Source organism: Somniosus microcephalus, chromosome 8 (assembly GCF_052327205.1).
Source record: "Somniosus microcephalus isolate GS21.2 chromosome 8, FLI_Smic_1.0, whole genome shotgun sequence".
NCBI classification, from domain to species: Eukaryota; Metazoa; Chordata; class Chondrichthyes; order Squaliformes; family Somniosidae; genus Somniosus; species Somniosus microcephalus.
The window spans coordinates 191,501,537-191,524,061 of NC_140994.1; the positions used below are offsets into that span (position 1 = coordinate 191,501,537).

General features: G+C 46.8%; 1 protein-coding gene across 3 annotated transcripts in view; it reads left to right on the plus strand.

Moving 5' to 3' along the window:
• Nucleotides 1-22,525, plus strand: part of LOC147113979 (drebrin-like) — a 208,841-nt gene that overhangs the window by 70,255 nt on the left and 116,061 nt on the right. Inside the window, exon 2 of one of the 3 annotated variants that reach the window (XM_085995444.1) lies at nucleotides 21,091-21,262. The exons of the other annotated variants lie outside the window; for them this stretch is intronic. Within the exon in view, the coding sequence (XP_085851570.1) occupies nucleotides 21,183-21,262 (80 nt within the window). The 5' untranslated portion in view covers nucleotides 21,091-21,182. The remainder of the gene's footprint in view (nucleotides 1-21,090; nucleotides 21,263-22,525) is intronic. 3 annotated transcript variants of the gene reach the window in all.

Sequence of the window (22,525 nt, forward strand, 5' to 3'; positions counted from 1 at the left end):
CCCCCCCCACCAGCACTTTTTAAAGGGATCGTCAACAATGTTCCCTTTAAGGGGCTGTACGGCCTATTCACAGTTTTGCGCCTGTGCAAAATTTAACATTAAAAAAGCCAGTCCCAGACAGGCAGAGAGCTAGGGAACATTGATCATCAACTACTTGCAGGTTAGCTGCTGGTTGATTTTCTTTTGGCTGTTGCTACGATTCTACAAGTGTTTGATGCTTTCCATAGTTGTTTCAAGTTGCAAAAGTCTACAGGGAGTGGTGTGGCAAGTGCTGAAAGACTATTTTCTGACTTCAAGGTGTTTGCACAAACCAGTTGCTGCCAAACATGGGTGCATTAGTAGGCCTTCCCCTTGGAATACAGCATGACCGGGAGAATGAACAGAGGTCACACCGAGCAGGACAAACTGCTAGAAGAGGGAGGAGGAGGAGGGCTCTCAGCCGGAGGCCATATCCACACACCGTGTTCAGGGAGCAATCCTCCTACCTGAGCCTCAATGAGGAACAGTGTGTGAGATGTCTGCGCTTCAATAAGGGTGTCCTCAATGAAATCTACCACCTGCTGCAGCCACAACTCCAACCTCGGAGCAGGGCAAGGACCGCATTGCCAGTGACTGTGAAGATTACCGTGGCGATGAACTTTTATGCGGTAGGCTCCTTCCAGACTTGAACTGAAGATATTTGCAACATCTCTGTTTGCCATCCATTGTTACATAAGAGAGGTCACTGAGGTTCTCTATTCAAACAGGAATAACTACATTTCATTCTCTCGTCAGAGACCAGCAGACAGAGAGGATGTGGCTTTGCTAGGATTGCGGGCTTCCCCATGGTGCAGGGTGCCATTGACTGCACGCATATCATTTTTCAGTCACCACATGTCAACTCTGCCATGTACCGGAACTGAAAGCGATTCCACTCCCTCAACATCCAGCTGGTATGCAACCAAAGGCAGCGAATCATGCAGCTCAACTCCCGGTATCCTGGCAGCAGTCAGGATGCCTTCATTCTACAGTAGTCCGTTGTACCAACTGCATTTCAGCCACCACAGCAAACCAAAGGGTGGCTACTGGGTGACCAGGGCTATCCACTGATGACATGGCTCATGACTCCAGTGTGCAACCACGTCATGTGTGCAGCATGCATACAAATGGAGTCATGCTGCCACATGAAATGTGATGGATAGAGGTGCCTGCTGTACATGGTCCATGTCTCTGAGGCATACGCCCTGCTGGCACCTCAAAGCTGGCACCTCAAAGCAGATCCTGCAAATCCATTGGCAGGATAGCCGCACCAACGTCAGTGTTCTTGCTCAGGCCGACATCCCCAGCATCGAAGCTTTGACCACGCTCGATCAGCTCCGATGGAAGGGTCACATTGTCCGCATGCCCAATACGAGACTCCCAAAACAAGCGCTCTACTCGGAGCTCCGGCACGGCAAGAGAGCCCCAGGTGGGCAGAGGAAACGCTTCAAGAACACCCTCAAAGCCTCCTTTGAAAAAGTGTAACATCCCCACCGACACCTGGGAATCCCTGGCCCAAGACCGCACAAAGTGGAGGAGAAGCATCCGGGAAGGCGCCGAACACCTCGAGTCTCTTCACCGGGAGCAAGTGGAAGCCAAGCGCAGGCAGCACAAGGAGTGCACATCAACCCCAGCACCCCACCCACCCGCCCCTTCAACCATTGTCGGCCCCACCTGTGACAGAGACTGTAGGTCCCGCATTGGACACATCAGTCACCTGCGAACTCATTTTTATTGTGGAAGCAAGTCGTCCTTGGTTCTGAGGGACTGCCTGAGAGAGAGAGAGATGGATGGACCATGGCATGCTGAAACGGTGCTTCCGCTGCCTGGAATGCCCTGGAGTAGCCCTGCAGTACCCTGCATAGCGGGTGTCAAGAATCGTGGTGGTCTGCTGCATGCTGCACAACCTCGCCATCATGAAGGTTATGGTCCTTGCCACCAGCTATACGGCGAACAGCTGAGGAGGAGCAGGAGGAAGGGAGGAGGCAACCTAGACAGCCCCTTTCTGGCCAGGCTGTCTGTGAAGAACTAATGAGTACGATACCAGTAACAGCAACCCTAATTCCCCATTCACCAACACCACACCTTGGCCGCGATTTCACCTACCGAGGCGGGCTCGGTGTGACCGAGGTAGGTGGTAGGTTGCGACCCCGCTCCCGGCTCCATCGCACTCTGTGAGTCCTCTGCTGCAGAACCAGTGTGCGACCTTGCCCTCCGGCAAGCTGTCACCTGAGCTATCCTTGCCCCCTGCCCTGGCTGAAGGCCACTTGTCCCCGGTGTCTCACCATGTGCAGATCCTGCCTCTATGCTATCTTCTAAATTACACAGTGTCAATATCTGAGCTGGTAGCTGCGCATGTGAAATTGAGTGATGGTATATCTTCCATTATCTCTGTCTTTTTGCTGTCCCTCCACTGCCTGACCAGGCTGCACTTTTTGAGAGTCTGGGAGGAGAAAGGCACAAGGGTAAGGTTGTGGTGAGGGATGCAGGGGGGAAGTAAGAGGTGCATGCTTACACCAGCTGCAGGTTGTAAGTCGGAATAGATTGTGGGATGAGGAGGAAGTGGATGTGAGAAGGAGGATTAGATATGAGGATGCCATCACCTTTAATTGATTCAACCCCACTGCTGGCCACTGGCTCAGCAATTGCCAGCACACTCTCCTCCATGGGGGTTAGGACATGCAGGCACGCCTGTCCCGCTATGGGTAGCCCCTGCTGCCTCTGGTTGTGTGCCATCTTGTCCTGCAAGAGAGTGAGAAGTGTGTCATTGAGTGTCGTGCAATCTGTTTGGGTGATTTGGCTGTCGTGCTTGAATAGCTGGCAGTGTGTGCAAGCTGAGATGTGAATGTGAGGCTTGCAGCAGTGCTAAGTGTGTGAAGCTGCGGTGGAGCTATGAATGTTTGGTATGAGTCCTGATAGAGATTGTTGGTAAGTGAGTGGGGTTATGGTGAATTGAGGAGTGGCTGAGGCTACTGGTGCAGTTGGTAGGATATGGCATTTGATGATGCATTCACTGACCTTGACCCCTCGTGTGAAGTCATTGAACTTCTTACGGCACTGCATCCATGTCCTCGGGGTTTGACTCCTGGCATAGACTGCCATGGCTATCTGCTCCCACTGCCTTTTGAACATGTGTCTGGAGGGCCTCCCGGCCTCTTGCGAATACAGGACATCTCTCCTACTTTCCACCTCCTCAAACAAGGCCACCAGTGTAGTGGCTGAAAACCTTGGAGCCCACGCTCTCCTATGTTGTGCCATTCTTCACTGCTTTCTAGGTCAGATTCACTTCCTGCACGACTGCCTGCTCCAGCCACAGTGCACCTCCCCTTTTAAGAGGTGCAGGCTAGCTTTAAGTGGTGCTAGGAAGTGACGATTTTGGGCCCCCGCTGATGCGTGCAGGCAATGAACAGCACAGCTAGCATTGGCTGCATGCAGCAATCATTCTAATGTGCAGGCAGCACAAAGTTGGCGTGCTGCCTGCATTTCAATCAAGAGGCGCACCCATTTTAGGGGGCTAACCAATTTAGCTCCCAGCATGTTTAACATGCAGTCGCAGAAGCTTTTCAATTCTTAATGTGACTTGTACTGATACGATACAAATGCATTCAAAGAAATAGAAAATACAGTACAAGTATCGAAGGATGGAAAAAAAACAAAAAAAAACTTTTGTTTTCTGCTGCGCCTAAACTTCCAGGCTTAACTTTTAACCAGTTTTTTGAACCAGCGTAATTGCAAGAAAATCAAATGTATGGCTCTTTAGCTTGGGCACTGAGCTGGTTTAATGACCCATGATGCGTTCAGGAGCAGGGATCGATAGACTGACGTAAAAGAGCAAGGAAATTTGGGCATAGCCTAATTACATGTGTACCAAGTTTCCTTGATCTTTTATGCTGGGTATTTGCTTTATGCCACAATTACAAATGTCCCTGGGTGCAAATACACAAGAAATTCCACCCCTTGGTCTTTACCACTTCATTATTGCATATCCAGCTGTTTGGAAGCATTATGCTTGACTCAGATTTTTTACTCCCTTGTGTAGGATTGCCGTTTTGAAGTATCTTCCGTATTGAGTTTCCATTAGCGCATATAAAAGGAGAGGCATTGTGTGCATATGCATGTGTTTGTGTCTAGCTGTACAGTATTACACTGAATCCCATCTGGAACAGTGCTGCTGCGTGGTTTTCAGGTCATCCTCAGGCCAACGGTACAGACTTTAACGCCTTCACTGTCATTCCTCTTTGCGAAGTCTGTATTTCTAATGGAGCCATTCATGGGCTGTCTTGTCAATATTTTACTGACTGCATGTGGGTTCTTTCTGTTGGTTTGCCTTTTATTCAATTCCTCGTCTTTTACAGAAATTCAGTTCTTGCAACTGCAAATTGAGCTAGTGTCTCTTTTTTTTTATTCTCTTTCTCCCCCCAGAATTTTTTTTAACTTGCATCTACATTTTAATGTGTGACAGACTCTCTCAAATCAAGTTTTCCAATTTGTTTACCCACATCTAGACCCAGCCAATGGGGTTAAACTAAATTCGACTTCATGACGTGTCAAAAGGCCTGTATTCAACTTACTGGAAAGCTTGATTTTAGAGAGTTTGTTATACATTAAAATGTAGTGGTAAATAACATTTTTGGTGCAAACTATCTCACTCTGTAGTTACAAGAATAGTAATAAAATTTCTTTGGGACATGAGGAATTGAATAAAAGGCAAGCAAACAGAAATAACCCATATGCAATAAGTAAAATATTTACAGGGCAGCCCGGACAAAGGTTCCTCAAATGGGAATGATAATGAATGTGTTCGGCTGCACTACAGTCCAGACTTATTTGTGGCCATTTGAGTTTTCCTTTTTCCTTTTTCTCTTGTTCCTGCCATGTTTGCTTGATTTATTTTTACACTCTCTCCCTTATCCATGCAGTTTTCAAGCCAATTGTTTACTTAGGCAGGTTACTTCCAACTATTATAGGCATAATTTTCGCTGAACAGAATGCCGCAAAACTCCTAAAGATTTTAGCCTGTGTAGGGACCGAAGAGGATCATTATATACAGCCAGTGGGAACCCAGGAAACCCCAAAGTCTGACAAATGTCGCTGGGACCATTAGAGAAACACTGAATCCAGGAAACCGTATCTCTTCCACACTCTAGTATCAAACTAAGAGAAAGTCAAGGTCATTCTCGCTTTATCTGGGACCTTATTAAGGTGGCTGGGCAGGTTGAGAAAGTGGCTAAAAAAAGTATACGGGATCCTGGGCTTTGTAAATAGAGGCATAGGCCTCGATTTTAGTTCAGGTGCGGGGAATTGGCTCTTTCCCCGAATTTAGTGATTCCGACACGATTGTAAACGGGTCTGTGAGATTTATGCAAATTTAACACAATTGGCCAATTGATTTCCAGCGTGTGGGAAACCTTGGCAATTGAGTATTTCCAGTCAAAAAGTCGCAGAATATGACATCATCATTGCTGCTGCTTTTAAGGTCCACGGTAAGCCTTGCTTCCTCTGCAGGCTTCCAACTTTCAACATTAAGATGGCACAGGTGCCTGCAGGAGGAACGGCCAGCGGGAGGGCCAGATCTGCGCCCAAATTTGATGAGGCTTCACTACAGGCATTATTGGATGGTGCTAGGGCCCACAGGGAGGTCCTCTTCCCTTCTTCAGGGAGGAAGAGGCCTCCCAGCCAGAACAAGGCTGTGTGGCTAGAGGTGGCAGGTCAAGTCAACTCCTTGGGGCTAACACGAAGAACGTGGTTGCAGTGCAGGAAAAGATTCCATGACCGCCTTGGCACTGGAAAAGTAAGTACTGTTTGATGTTTCCATCACCCTCAATCTGATCCCCATTGCCTTTCCTCACCAGCACTCAGCTTTAGCAATCTCTTCCTGCACATCCCACTAGACACTCACATCCATGCACCCTTATCCATTCCCCCTCTCTCTATGCTCCCATTCACAGAACGATGCCACCATGCAGCCCTCACACTCCCTCTCACTCTGATGCTTTGAACACAACTGACAACACACAGGGAGGGCCCTTGGTATTGCAACCTCACTCCATCTTTGTCTCCTTCTAAGTATCTATGCTATGCAATCTCTGCACTCACTCCTTCATTCTCACTCAACCCCCACTTGTCTCCCTCATTGCAGGAAAAGAGAGCTCACAACCGGAGAGAGCGAGTCAGGACAGGAGGAGGGCCGCCCTCATTAGCCCAACTCACCCACTGGGAGGAAGGCGTGCTGGAGATTGCCAGGGCTGACCGAGATGTGGACGTTGGGGAAGGACAGGCAGGAGCATCCCCGCAAGCTGGTGATAGAATAGTTTTCCATCTCTCATTGGCATTGCATGAGTCGCTGATAATGATTCTGAAGCTACATCATATGGACTTATGATCATCTGCAAAATGCAATGTGCATGTAACCTTGCCATCACATCTCTAACTTTTTCCTTGACTCTCCCACAGAACCATCGAGAGCCCCCGTCCCCACAGTGCAGGAGGAAGAGCCTGAGCAGCTGGACTCCTCAGAGGAATCTGCAACCTCTGAGGGCGCAGCGTCACCAGAAATAAGCGCACCCAGCACCAGCGCAGCCACTCACACCTTGGTGGGACCTTCGGGACATAGAGTAGAGTTGTCACCTGGTGTATCACAGCTCACAAGTGAGCATCAGCAGATTGTGGAGACAGGGACAGCAGTGGAGAGTCTTCGTCGGCAGGCGCAGGACTCTGCCAGCTCGACTCGACTGCATGTCGACCCTCTGCCTCTGGGTCCATCCGTAAGATCAGAGGTGATGGAATACCAGGCACAGATGCAGGAGTCTCTGGCAGGTTTTGTCTCTAGGGTCGCTGCGAGTGTGGAGCGAATGGAGAAGTCCATTGTGAACATGAGCAGAGCCTTTGTGGAGTCATTGGCGCATCAACGCGGAAAGGATGGCTACCTACGTGGAAATGATTGCTGCCTCTGTGGTAAGGCTGGCTATGGTAGAGGAGAGGAGGGCTACGGCCATGGAGGAGGTTAGTCGCCAGGGTATGGAAAACATGGTCATTGTTCAGAATAGAATGACATCTCTTGAGGAGCGATGGGCATCTATTGAACAGAGAAACCAGACCTTCATGGAAGCCCTTTTGAGTAGGACTGCCATTGCAGATACGAGTCCCCATGGCCCCCCTGATGTGCAGCAATCTGCTCTCAAGCCACTTGAAGGCACTGAGGGGGACCTGACCTATGAGAGGGAGGTTGGTGGCAACCCTCAAGGAAGTGGGGGCTCCTCTCCAAGCGCTCACAGTTCCATGCCACTGCAGAGCCCTCAGTCAGAGCCCCGCTGGAGTCCACACCCAACGGAGATAGAGGTCTCAACCCCTGCACAGCCACAGGAGCAGCAGACTGCTGGCGAGCCCTCAGACTCGCCATCCCAGAGGACACCCGCCAAAGGTGTTGAGACAGGAGCAGCAGGAAAGTGAGCAAGGGGCCTCCACATCTGCTGAAGCCACAGGGGAACCACTACGTAGGAGCACACATAAGAGGAAAATAAAGCACTAATAGTCACTTGGGTGAAATGTTGTGTTTATTTTTAAAATGCCATCAGTTGGTTATTGTAAATAAAATTTCTGATGGCAACTTCTGCAGTTGTGGCGTGTGTCATTTCACGAATGGGGCTGGAGGTCCTCTAATGCCAAGAGGGGAAGGAAAAAAAGGCCTCCCATGCTTCTGGTAGGTGCCTCAGTTGAGGAAGCGCTGAGTGAGGGTGGCGAGAGGAGTCTCGCAGGAGGTCACACTGGAGAAGTGTGTGAGGCTCCAACCTTCCACAGGTGTGGTTAGGCCTGCTAAAAGTTGCCCCAGGCCTGAGACAACAAAGTCCTGCCACCTGCAAATGATGACTAATCAAATATCCTCTTTAATGTTGGACCTGCAGCTGATAGTCAGCAAGCCAATCGTGTTCACGCCAGGTTTCACAGGCGTCATCCCCACCAGGCGCGTTTTGCATGGGAAAAGGGTTAAACAGTATAGTAAACTGGGATGTAATGCTTAAGTTATCCACCAGATGGAGCCAAATATTAAGGGTTCACATTCACCAGTATTTAAGGTAATGGGTCATGCATTCAATGTCCTGTTACACCAGTTAACACGGTAATGTGGCATTGCATTATGGGTATGACTCAGAGGTTCATCCTCCATCTTGGCTCGTGCAGTAAGAATTGTGTGCCTGGCCTCCAGCTTGTTAGAGATATGTTCCTCTGCTACACTGTGTAAATAAACAGTTGGGTTTGTTCCTAATATCTCGCTTCTCTCAGTTTCTGACCTTACCACTCGGATATCACAAACAGGCAAGGGCCTGTTAAAATGGGATTATAAAGGCCAATCAGTGCTGTTTAAGGGCCCTAAAGATCAGTCCTGCGCGGGACTGATTCGGGTCAATCAGACACACCTAGGTTAAAATGGCGTGGAGGTGGGAACCAGGCGGGGGGTGTCACGACTGTATTGATTTGTATGTGGGTTCAATGACGACACATTCATGAAAGAGAATGACTTTTTATCTAAAGTATGTTCAACTCAGTTAACAGCATTACAGGAGACACCATCTTAGAGATCCATCTAAAGCGAAACTAAAACTAAACCGCCTCTCTCACATGCCCTTTGCTGGTAAGGCATAAATAATCAAACAGGCAAATATGCTGGTAAGGCATCATAATCAAACCGGCAAATACCATCACTATTTGCTGATATCATTACAGCGACCCCTAGGTTTTGCGATTTTAACCCTCCGCACACCTAAAAGCCTGCCTCACGGCCCAATGAAAATCGAGGCCATAGAGTACAAAATCAAGGAAGTTATGATGCACCTTATAAAACACTGGTTCAGCATCAACTGGAGTATTGTGTTCAATTCTGGGCACCGTTCTCTAGGAAGGATGTGAAGGCCTTGGAGAGGGTGCAGAAAAGATTTACAAAAATAGTTCAAGGGATGAGGGGCTGCAGTTACATGGATAGACTGGAGAAACTGGGGTTGTTCTCCTTTAGAGCAGAGAAGGCTGTGAGATTTGATAGAGGTGTTCAAAATCATGAGGGGTCTAGACAGAGTAGATAGAGAGAAACTGTTCCCATTGGTGGAACCAGGGGACACAGTTTTAAGGTGATTGGTTATGATCTGGAATGCACTGCTTGAAAGGGTGGTGGAGGCAGATTCAATTGTGGCTTTCAAAAGGGAATTGGATAAGTACCTGAAGGAAAAAAATTGCAGGGCTACGGGGTGAGGGAGTGGGACTAGCTGAAGTGCTCTTGCAGAGAGCTGGCACGGGCTCGACGGGCTGAAAGGCCTCCTTCTGTGCTGTAAACATTCTATGATTCTATCTCATTGTTTCTATTGTTGCATATGCATTTAATTCAGATAAAGCTACTCCCTTTTACAGACTTCTAGTTAAAGTCCACTTGCAACCTATGACTTATTCCACCAAGATCCAATATTACAGGCTGATTGCTCAAGGGCTGCTGGAGGGTGACCTTGAAACCCTTGAGTCTGGACCAGCAGAGCTGCAAATTAAGCTTGTTGGGCAAATAGGTTGCAGTACCCATATGGTAGTTAGGGTACGCAGTATCAATAGGAAATGCATGCTTGTGGTCCACCAGTATTTTTTAAAAAACTGCTCGAACACCAGCAGTCATTGGTGGTAAAATGTCTACTCCTGTCAGTTTCCAATTCATTCCTTGCCTTATGACTGCCTCTTTTTTGTAATATTCTCCAGCTTCCAAACATAATGAGAATTCAGGTCAGCCTCTGTTTTTTCTTGCAATCACCTCCTTGTTTCTCCAATTACCTATATAATCTCTTTGCTGCCAACGTTTGCTGTTGCTAATATCTTGCTGCTACCTCAAGTCAGAGTTCTTCTTCATACCTCTTCAAATTTAAATTTAACACATTCTAAATAAAAGTTATCTCTTCAAATTTACAGCATTACCTGCTATGCTCTAAAAGGCTGATATCAGGGGAAAATAAATTGCGATCGCAGTGCTCCTGCAATAACAGTGGCCTGGTGCCCTCAAGGTCACTTAATTAAAATAATTTAAATGCACTCCCTGTTTATTTCCCAGGTGCACAGGGAACACTATAGCAACAGAAGGACAGGGAATAAGAGTGCAATGGCTCTTAAAGAGCTGTTGTACTTAAAGGGCAGCTGTTAATTTTTCCTGGAGCCTGACCATTGTGGTCCTAGGAAGATGCCTGCATGAACCGGGAACTGCCTCCTTCACTGAGGAAAGTGCTGCTGGAGGAGATACCGCAGCGCAAGGTAGCCATTTTTAGGGCGGAGAGGAATCCTCCAAACTGAGCCAAATGCAGCAAGCATGGAAGGAGGTGGCTAACCAGATGACTGCAGTCTTCCACACTGACAGATTGTGCAAGAGAATGAGGAAAAAAAATTCTGGACTGAAGAGTGCCAAGGTACAGTTGATTTTATAGGTGCCCACTCAAAGGAAATGCATGCCTGTACTATTCACGGACCAAGCAGTGAGCCCAAAGCAAGGTGCCACATCAAAGATGCAGCCTAGAAAGCACTCCCCATCTTGGGCCCCCCTAACTACCATGTCTGTAAAGCTGCAAACTACAGCCTGGTATCTTCCAAAGGAAATCCTTCCTTTGCCTCACAAAACTGTTGCGTGCATTGTCACCAAGTCATTACTTGCACGTTCTGTACTTTTCCTTCCATGCCAAGTGGAATAGGTCATCATTGGGGTGAATTGCAGATTTTAATGCTGAAATCATCTGTTTTTAGTGGTGGTGGACTGTCCAATCTGTGCCACCTCACTTGCCCACCACCAGAGGAGAGTGGTGGCTTTGAGGCTACTGCCAGGGTATTGAACATTCCCCTGCATTATTCCATAACTGTAGTCCTACACCACCTGCACTGACGAAATGAAAGCCTTTGATGGTCACTTGTATGCCATCAATTAAGCCCTGCAGTTTTTTTGAAGCTGATCACCTGGTAAAAGTACTGTGCCCTGTTGTGCTCTTGCTCACTTACATGGGAAAAGTGACAAGTTTTGGCCTGGCAAACGAGGCTTCTATGACCTCCTTAATGCATTGGGGGACCCAAGTCTGATTAATGTGACAAATGTTACCACTGGTGACTTGAACAGATCCAGTTGTGAAAAAGTTGAATGCTGTAGTGGCTTTCGCTAGACTCCCACGGACGGCCTCGGCAGCCGATCTTTCCTCCTAGCTCGTCTCAGCGGGCCTCTCGGCTGTGTGATTTTCAGCTGCTTCTCTGCCAGACGGATTGAAAATTGGCCAGTGGGAATTAAATGAAGCCCAGGATTTAAAATACTAATTTCTAGAGCAACGGGTACATTTCCAACTCCCATCACAACTTGCCTGCTGAAAACTGGCCCGGAGTTCAAATAGGGCTTTACATTTTTTTTAATGCATTAGCTGTGAAGTGCTTTGGGATGTCGTCAGAATGTGAAAGGTGCTGTATAAACACAACTCGCCGTTTCTCTTTTTTTTCCATTCCTCTTTATTTTCTCTCTCTTTTCTCTCTTTCTTGGAGAACTAACAGTACAGCAAGTAAAAATGGTAGCAAAAGCCAATTTTACAAAAAAAACTCAGTCCCATCTTTAAAATGTGATATTCCCAAGTAAACAGCACGGAAGCAGGCAAGCGCCTGCTTCAAATTGGCGAGTTTCACACGCAGAGTTTAGAGACCAGAAAAGGCAGGGAATTCATCATGGGGCATATTGTAATAAATGTTGGTCCTATAATAAGGTTCAGGCACACTGGTAGTATGGCATCAAAAAAACGAAAAACTTCCTGTTCTGTGGATTTGCCAGTGCAATACTGACTGTGCTTGGGCCTACATGTCTGATTATGCTCTCCTTGGGAGGAGCTGCTTCCCAAACACAGCATCAGGGAATCAATCCTTATGGTGAATCAATCCAAAGATGTGCGGGTTAGGTTGACTGGCTATGATAAATTGAACCTTAGTGTTAGGGGGATTAAATACGTGGGGTTACGGGGATAGGGTGGGATATGTGTTGGTGTAGGGGTTACGGGGATCGGGTGGGATATGTGTCGGTGCAGGCTCGATGGGCCGAAATGGCCTCTATCTGCACTGTGGGGTTTCTGTGATGTGGTTGTCCTGATCACTCGGTATAGAATTGCTGCTACCTCTGGATGCATATTTTCATCATGATCAATGCACTTTTTTTTAAACTCCCTCTGATTTGGAATTAATTACTCTGGCTAACTTAAACTAAGAATAATTGTGCTGGTGATTAAAGCAAACTTCAATGGTTGCTGTGTTTTTAATTGGAGTCCAGGATTGCTAGGTTATCCAGGGATCTGACTGTCTAAAGCTGAAGACCTAGCGCTGATGAAAGGCTCAAACATTTAGATTACAGGGTGAACTTGCCTTAGACTGCAGCACGCTGCTGAGGCTTGGCATTGGTATCCAAGGCTGGTTCATACCCCAATCTGAATAACATCTTGGGCCCTGATATTAACTGCGAGCCAGATTTCGGCAGGTGAGTCTTGGTTTCGGCACAAAACTCACTTGCAGCAAAACAGTGGCTCGGGTATTTTAACTCCCAGGCCTCATTTTAATCCTGCCGACCAACTTCCCGCCCATTCTGGACCGGCAGTTGTGGGAAGTGGTGGAAAATCTCATAACCTGGAGGCTATCCACTGACGGGAGGCAAGTGGTGGGATCAGCTGCTGCACTGTCCTGTGGGGGTCTCACAATTGGGAAAGGCGCGATTGTGACGGGGAGGCTTAAGCTTTCCTTGTGTTCTGGTGCAACACTCCTGCTCCTCTTGGACCCACAAGGAAAGTTTTTTTTAAAATTAAAACTTACCTTTTAGGGCCCATTCTGGTCCTGATGCACTTCCTTGCTGGATTGGCCTGCCCAGTTTCCGCCGGGCGGCTGGGGTTAAAAACACTTCCTACGGTCGGTATCCAAATTTGCTCCCAATGTAATCTGAATAAAGGCTGAGAGTTGGAAGTCAAGGCACTTGGAGAAAGGTGCTCAAGGCTTGGAGCTGGATGCTGCCACAAAAGTGGGTATTGATGGTTCATTGGCGTACTGTATCCAACCCATACTGCAATGAAGATAGAATGTTTGTGCTTCGACTGAACTCTGTCATAACATTTTACTGTATGACTGTCCTAGAGGATGCTAGAATCACTATATGCTAGGTCTGGCTTTGCAGCAAGAAGTTGAATTGTGTTATTCCTTTGCATATAGAAGACACTGCCTGGTTGTACACAACAACTTGTATTGATATAGCGTCTTTAATGTAGTAAAACGTCACAAGGCGCTTCACAGGAGTATTATAAAACAAAATTTATAAAACAAAATACACCAGCATATGTTGCAAGACCTCAAATTTTGAACCAGCATATCAACGAACTATCCTGGCCATCATGAAGGCACAAGGCTACAAATAACTGGGAAGCTGAGTTCTAGGAGTGGAAATGGTGAAGCAAAGCATAGAGTGAAGCTGATACACAAAGAGAGGGGCCCGGATGGGGAACAGTTAGAATGCAAAGGGGTACCAGAATTATGCTAAATCGGGGAGGGGCCAACAGTGGATGCAACCTTTGGCTATCGGCAAAAACCTTTCCACACTGTTTCACACCACCAACTACCCAAATAGGAAGCAGGAAAAGACAGACAAAAACAGAAAAGAACACAAAGGGAGAGAATCAACAACATGAATATGACAGAAACAGATAAGAGGAACACCATGGGGGAAAAATTCAGTTGGTTGCGCCTCCCGTTAGCGCCTTAAGAGGGCGTTAACGGGACGCAAAGCAACTAGCGCCCAGGCACGGCACTGCCCACGCCTCCCGCAAAATTCAGCGGGAGGTTAGTGGTGGCGCTAACCGGTAGCGCCCTGCGGCGCTGCGCCGCTGGTGATGACGTCATTGGCGTGCAAAACGCCCCAGCCACGATCTTCGGGAGCGCCCCCTGACTTACCGCCGGACGCTATGTCCAACGGGGTCAGGGGGGGCGTACCTGCTGGCCGCCTACCAGCACCTGCCTGGGCTCCCAACCCAGACCTCCTGAACCCCCACCCCCCGCGGAGTGCTGGCTGCACTCCAAGTGCCCGGCACTTCTCTTGAGTGCCGGGCTCTTTTGCCTGCACTCCCGATCCCCGGGGGCCCAGCTGGGCCCCAGGTCGCGCTGCACAAGGCCCCTCCCCTTTAAGAAGGGGAGGAAGGCCTGCAATACCGTGATGTGGCGCTGCGGCACATAACGCCGCAGTATTGACACACAGCGCCCCAAGAGGGATTCGGGGTGCTTCCAGTAGTGCCCCGCTTCCCTCTTGGGGCGCAACCACTCAATTTCCGGCACGGGGACGCTAATTTTTCTGGGGCACTACTTTTGGCGCCCCAGCGAAGTTGGGGCACTACTCAATTTTTAGCCCCATATCCTTTGACTTCACTAGTGCTGTAATTTATTAAGTCTTGTGTGTAGGTTGCACTTCCTGCGACATGATTTTGTCTCACCTGGGTAGTATTGTGTATATTTAAAATTATACTTACCCTCAGTCTTCCTGACACTAGGCGGCACTGCTGTTCTTTCGGGCTCTAACTCTCAGGTTTGCTTCTCTGAGTGGCAGTGCAGGTACATTTTGTTCCAATTTTATTCTCTGGCACAAGTAATTGCAGGTAAGAATTTTAAGTTTATTTTCCCTTCCACCAGAAAAATAAACCTACACCTTGGCAGCTGCCTAGTTCCACCCAAAAGGATAGCAGAAAAGGAGAGCGACCAGCAGATAAATAACATTTATAAAGTCCACAGATGCTCAAGCCTCTGGCCTCCTAGCCTAGTACTCTCCAATTTTCTGACCAAGCCTCTGCATATTCTTTGTCTCTACCCACCTTAGACTGCTCAACCATTTGCTTCCAATGCTGGGTTGCCCATCCTGAAACTCCTCCTGCATGCCTGCCCCATTCAGAGATCGGTCCTCAGACCCATGCTCCCCAACATCCCGCTGGCGATGCTCGCCCACATTTGGCCCTAGCACTAGGCTGGCAACTGGCACTTTATTTTTTTTAAAGCGCTTGCACACTAAGTGTATCATCAAGCAATAAGCACTTCAAAAATAAATTGCCAATATGCAGCTTGCTGCTGGGAAAACTGCTTTGGGTTCATGCTGCTGAGGGAAACATTAGCTGGGAGGAGGCATTGGGTTGGGGAAAGAATAGGAGGGATAGGAGTAATGGTGAGGGAACAGAGGAGGGCCAGGGAATAGGTGGGTAAGCGGTAATGGAATGGCACATTGAAAGAAAGACTTGCATTTATATAGTGCCTTACATGACCACTGGACGTCCCAAAGCACTTTATAGCTAATGAAGTACTTTTTTTTTTTTTGAAGTGTAGTCACTGTTGTAATGGAAATGTGCACAGCAAGCTCCCACAAACAGCAATGTGAGAATAACCAGATAGTCTACTGATGTTGATTGAGGGATAAATATTGGCCAAGACACAGGGGATAACTCCCCCTGCTTTTCTTCAAAATAGTGCCATAGGATCTTTTACATCCACCTGAGAGAGCAGACGGGGCCTCGGTTTAATGTCTCATGTGAAAGACTGCACCTCAGTACTGCACTGGAGTGTCGGCCTAGATTTTTGTGCTCAAGTCTCGAGTGGGACTTGAACCCGCAACCTTCTGACCCAGAGGCGAGCGTGCGACCAACTAAGCCACTGGCTGATACCACATATATTGGGGGTAAGGGGATGAAGAAGTAACCAGGAACAGAGGCAACCGTTGCGTGAAGTGGATGTAAGGTGGTAGTACAAAAGGAAAGGAGTCACAGACGTGATTGAGGGGCTGGTGGGAAATAAGTTGTAGTGGGGTGGGGTATGGAAGAAAGGAAAACAAATGGGTAAAGGGAATTGTGGGGGGGGGGGGGCGCGGGAGAGCTGCCTAGCTCTGCAAGCCATATTTCTCACCAATTACCAGAAAATGCCATCAGCAGTTCCCTTCCCACCATACCACCTTCCATCTGAAAAGATAAAAAGAAAGAAGCAGGAGGAAATAGATGGAGAGAAACATGAAGACAACAAGAAAGAAACGGTACTTACTGTGAGGAATGCTGCAGGAGATCTGCTAATATAGTCTAAATACTTGTACTTTTCATGTTGAAACATTTCAAAGTATGTTACACCATTTATTACTATTTTTGAAATGCAGTGTTTGTAATGTAGACAAAAGAACATCAATGTAGAATCAAGAAAAAGCCCACGCAGCTCAATCCATCATCTAGATCCTGTTTCAGTCCACTGAACCTACCATTCTTCTTCCATTTTCTGACCCCAAACACATAACTCTATCCCCTGCTGAATCGAGAACTAACATTTGGCCTTCAGCTGAGCCAGCATTCACTATACCAAGTGGTAGTCTCTTCCAAAATCTGATAACATTTAGTGTGAAAGATTCATTCCTTCTGTTATTTTTAGTTTGTGGCTTCTTTAGCTGGAAGTCATATACCATGGTTCACTTATTGGGGTTCTGCACAAAATAACCATATACATCTACCTTATCCATTTCCCTTCCTTATTTTAGTTAACTTGGCTCATATCTTCACCTCTTTCTATTTGGGCCAGTAAATGGTAAGTGCCTTTGCTATGTTTCTAGTTGCTGATTTTCTACACTTAGACTTTCTGTCAGACAACAGACCACCCAGCTCTTGGCAGAGTCGTCTCTAGCTCTCGTGAATCGGATCAAATCCAAGTTTATTATGTAATGGGGGATGTGGTCAATCCTCTCTACTTGTGAAGAAGGTCAGCACTAGGGAATAGGATGTCAAAACAGATGGGATGAATGCAGGTTGGAATCTGTTGAAACCCGATGAAGTGCTGAAACACATCTCTGGGCCACAGCAGGCTAATTTGATGGGAGGGGCTCTAACATCAGGAAATGATAACTGTTGTTTGATTGATAGCCTCCTGTGAATCTGACAGATGCTCTGGTTTAATTTGGCAGCTGGTTCCTTGGCTGCACTCGGGTGCCTTCTGGCATTGAATCAGGCACAGTGGGAAGTGTGGAGGAAAACTGCGTCATGGTGAATGCTTTCCACACCAGTGACTTCATTAAAGTGTTGTTTGTCATGTAGGCTGTACAATGTCTGAACTGAAGGCTGGGCAAGGATGATCTTTTCAGTTCCTCACCAGAAACTAATGAACTGTTAATTGTGGGTGCAGTCACTCTTTGGCTTTAAGTGGAATTTAAAACAAAGCAAATGTGCTAAAAGCTATTTCTTGTGATACTCCTGAATTCATCATCTCAATTGCTCCACCATTACCATCCTTAGTAGCAGATCTATTACTAGCAGCATTGATGTGCCATACCTCAAAATTTACTTTTCGGGCACAACCAGTAATTGTGCTGGAGGGTGTTTTTCCATAGTACAAAAATTTCACACATCAATCATGAAGCTTTATTAAAATCCTAGTCACAACAGTATGTGGGCCTTGTTACTGGCACTGTTCGGCACTATTTGCAACGTGCCCTGTAAATGCTCCCTCAGTACACGAGCACTATAGAACTGAAGCTGTTTGTTCTGTCCCAGCTTGGAGTCAAACCATTCTATCCCAGGGCTATAGCCACAAAAAGCTTCCAAATGTTGTAAACTTCATCCCATGGGACTGGTCCCCAGCAGTCAACGGGGTGGGGATAAGCCTCAGGCCGAGATCAGGAGGGGGTAACTCACGATGCGGTCTCCTCTCCATTGGGGAGACCAAACGCAGATTGGGTGACCGCTTTGCGGAACGCCTCCGTTCAGTCCGTAAGGGTGACCCCGAGCTTCCAGTCGCCTGTCATTTTAATTCACCGCTCCATTCCCACTCAGACCTCACCGTCCTTGGCCTCTTGCATTGTTCCATGGAAGCTCAATGTAAACTCGAGGAACAGCACCTCATCTTCCGATTAGGCACTTTGCAGCCTTCCGGACTCAATATGGAGTTCAACAATTTCAGATCATAACCTCGGCCCCAATTACATTTTTACTTAAATTTTTTTTCCACCCCTTTGTTTTGGGTTTTCCCTCCCCCCCCCCCCCCCTTTTTTTTTCTCTCCCACATGGCAGCTGTCTCTCTCTCTGCCAGTACACTTCACACCTAATCTGAGCCATCTTTTGTCTCCACTGTCCTATTACCATCTCGTCTGGTTTTGAATACCTCTTAATGTCTCTTTACTTTTGTTCTATCGCAGCCCTGCCTTCGATCTATTTCATTTCCTTTCCAGTTTTGAAAAAGGGTTCACCCGAAACGTCGACTCTAATTTCTCTCTACTGATGTTGCCTGGCCTGCTGAGTTTTTCCAGCATTTTCTGTTGTTATTTCGGGAGAGGGGTAAGGTGGGAGGAGAAAGTCTAAGGCCATGATCGAGATGGGGGAGCCTGCTGATGGCAGCGAGTGGGGTGCGGGGGGGAGGTCAGGGCTGGGGAGGCCGAAGGCTTCCTTGTGAGGCCTGGTGGGCGGGGCGGGTGCTCCTACTCCTCCTGGCCCACAAGGAGCTTAAAACCAGGCGAAGTTCTAGAACTTACCTGGGACTCTTCTGGCCAGTTGGCTCCTGGCAGCAGACCGTGCGGGACTCCCCCTCTGAAGTTAAAAATAAGTAGCGGTGCCCATGACAACATTGGGCTTTGACACTTGCATGTTAAGTAGGCCCCTACCTGCTTTTAGTGGGATCCTTGTCCAGGGCCTCCACTGCCACCGTAAATATTGCGGCAGCCGGGAATGGGGTTGGGTTGCCCTTCCTTATTAAATGGAAAATTTCCGTATTGGCAAGTAGGTTTTATTCCTGATATACCTGCAGAGCATCTTCTTGTTTGAGTGTCCTTCACATACTATAGGGATGGGGCCAAGTTCACAATGAGAAAAAGTAAATAGTGGCTGCTTGTCCTCAAGAATTAAGAAAGCTGCATTGTAGTGAGTAGCACAAACATAAGTAAGTGGTAGCCCAAGCAGAGAAAAAAAAACAGCTAATGGGTTGAAACTGGATGACTATTTTGTGTTTAATAGAGCTCGACTCCTCCCCTGTCTCATTTTTGTAGCACCAGTCTTAGTGAAGTCTGATGAATGTGATGCGTTTGGCTGAGCCAAAGCAGTTTCAAAATCAAAGGCATACAGTCTGCTCATTAGCATCCAAATCGCACAACGGTAAACCTGATTGGTAGATTAATAATACTCCCACAGTGAAACAAACCTATTTTAATTGACTGGCATACGTTTCCATTTACAATTTATTCTCCCACTCGTTAAATTCCTCTGTTTATTGCTCTTGTTTCAGAAGGAGTGCAGGCTGCCCCTGAACAGGATGACCCTTCAGATCAGATTGTGAAACAGTGATCTAGGCAGGAAAGATTTACTTCTCTGTTTCTTACAACTGTAATTGTGTGTGGTGGTTTGTAAAGGAACTGAAGTTGTTTGGGGTTTGAGGCACATGGAGTTATGAAGTCATCAAAACAAACCTGAGAGCTTGTCTTCAGAAGAAGGAAGAGGATCCATATAGGGCCGGCATTCGGGAAAATGGTGCCCTGGGCGAACTTATATTTTGGCGCCCTTTCTTTGATTATATAGTAGTAGTGAAAGTTTCGGAGATAAAGTTGTAATCCCAAAAAATTTTAAGAATTTAAATAATAAATGATATGTCATTTAAAAAAAACATTATAGCTAAGTGACAAATAAACTAATCATTAAATTAATCACTAAGCTAATAAATAACACAAACTTTCTTCACCAAGATATTTTGAGCCACATCATTCTCGATAAACAGGATGGCCAGCCAAGAGAGCCTGTCATCTCCCATGGTGGATCACAAATATATTTTTATGAGCTACAACTTCGAGAAGCTCTGTGCGCTGCTCGCCACCGACACAGGCATGGTTAACAGGATCCTGAGTGCTATCCATCTGTTTGGGAACTTGCTCTTGAAACTTGAATTTTGCTCTTCTTGAGCAGTCCGTTGGAAGCAGACTGTGGAGATCGCCAAGTTCATCGCAGAGGTCGACGCCGTTAATGTCAGACCCTCTTGACCACGGTGCCTTGGGCAGTCGCCCACCCGTAAGGCCGGCCCTGGATTAATATTCTAGCTTGATCGCCAATTTGTACTTTATTCAAATACATGTAGGAGGGTGTTGAAGAACTAGTGGAAAATTATATTTCAATTCAATATGGTTTTAGGGGAGGGATATATATTCAAAAAAATTAGACTTTGACCAGAGATTATAATGTTCCAAGTTTACAGAAGATCACTGATCTCAACTCTGACAGCAGTGAGACACTACAATTGACCTCATTACCTTTGGGCACAGGAGGCCAAAAATCAGCCAGAATACCTGCTCCTGATTGCTATCCTGTTATCCGTGCTATGAATTGCACATACGCAGTCATCAAGTCATGATGTTAGGATCGGGCTTGGCTGTGACTTTCTCCACAGTTGAATAGCCAGCTATCACTCTACTTGGACTTGAACATGAAGATAAGGGAGGACATGCTACAGGACTGTGGTACTTTTGGATCTATATCTCAGCAAGTCAGCTTCTTGAAGAGGATAACTGTTCAGTAGAACAAAAATAACAATGGTCCAGATTTTGCATTGAGAGTAACTGTGAGGCTAACAACACTCACTGTTATTATGGAGTAAGTCGGACAGCAACTTCTGGAGTCCACTCATGCGCAGTAAAACACAGAAATCCGGAAGTTACTGTCCGAGTTAACCTGCTCTCTCACAGGCTCCGCTATACCGGTGCCTCGCCGATACTTAGCATTAAAACACATGCAAGGGCATGAAGTTGTGGTACTTACCCACTAAACACAGCAGAAAAATTAGGGCTAGTGCATTCAGGTGTAAGTGAATTTTTAATGGCGTGATCGGTCATAATTACTGCCAAATAACCCCTCTGGTCCTGATGATTTAATTTTACAAATGTGGACTCTCCTTCAAATTTTAATTATTGTTGGAGATTTAAAAAAAATTTTTACTTTGTCTCTTTATCTGTCTTTCTTTCCCTCTCTTTCTTTATTTCACTTACTGTACATGCTTTTACAATCAATTAAATCTAATTTATACTTCTTGGTTTAGACTCCGCGTGTCTGTGAGGATTCTTCAGTCTGATTGGTTGATGAGTGACGTCGTTGCTTGCCCTGCTCACGCACGTCCCTGTAGAGGGCGCCATGTTGGATCAGACACCCGATAACCGCGAGTTGCCGCTCAAAAGCCCACAAAGTCTGGGCAGCTGTCAGCGTAATGAACGGTGAGCGCCGTTCCTTCGCCACTGACCAGTGTGTTTAATCTGTGAGAAATCTTCAACCCCTCCTCCCCCACTTTTGTGATGGCAAGACTGCTATTAGTGCCAGCAAATTATCCAGTATACATTAATCTGAACTTCAAGGGAGTTTATAAGTAGATAAGATTTGCATGTCTATGATGTGATTACATGGACTATTAGAACTGTGGTTGTCCAACCTTTGTATGTAGGGCCTGCTGCAATTATTGACCCATTCCCAGAGACGGACTCCTGTCCTAACTTTCATAAAACAGAGTTAGCTGCTAATGTGAAAAACTGCACTATCATTGCAGAAATCATAAGGCAACAGAAATCACATTCGAATGTGTTAACAAATTCAGAAATCTGGTGACCTTGGGGGCCCTTGGTATCCTTTACGAATGCCCGAGAATCAAAGAACCCCAGTTTTAAAACCTGTTAAAATGCAGATTATGTTTGCTGTAGTACTGAGTGTGGGGTAGAGCTGGTTTTGTTTCTCTTATCCTGTTAGGTTGGTGCGTCAGTATCTCGAACAGCAGTCTGTGGATCATAAGTTAATGCTGTCAGCAGTCCTTTCATTTTGTTAGTACAGATCATGAAGTGAGGAGTGAGATGGAACATGTCCAAGTTTGTCTAATTAACAGATTTTGCTGAGGTTCCTTCTCAATGTATAAATTATTCATGTGATACAGTAATAAGCCCTTCTCCAATCCTTTTGAGCTGTCAGGGAGATTAGCATATTGTGCAATATCTACTGTCTTCTACCCCTTCACAATATCCTGCTACTTAGAATATTATGTAACTGCACCCTACTTGCTGCCAGGAAGGACTGGTGTTTAATCTAACTAAAGCTGACAAAGAATGAGGAGAATGGCAAACCATCATAACGAGCTTGTGATCAGCTGACCTAGTTCAGGCTGGAAGAAAACTGGTGCCTAGGAAAATGATGGTGGAGTGTGCTATTGTCACTTTCCTATTGTATGAGAGCCATTGGCTCCCAACGCTTGGGTATTGCACAGCTGGCTGCAGCCGCAAAGACAGACTGGGCAGATTTGCTACTGGGAAGACCCAATAAAAAGCAGGACTTGGATATTCTCGAACCCTGCTCCGCCAACAGAGATTAAGCTGGGTGGGACTTCGACCTGCCTGTTTGTCATCGCCCAGACCCCAGCCCAAATTCTTGGGACAGCATCATTTGAATGATGGGGTGGGGGGGGGGGCAGGGTGGCAGGGGGAGGAAATGTCAGCACC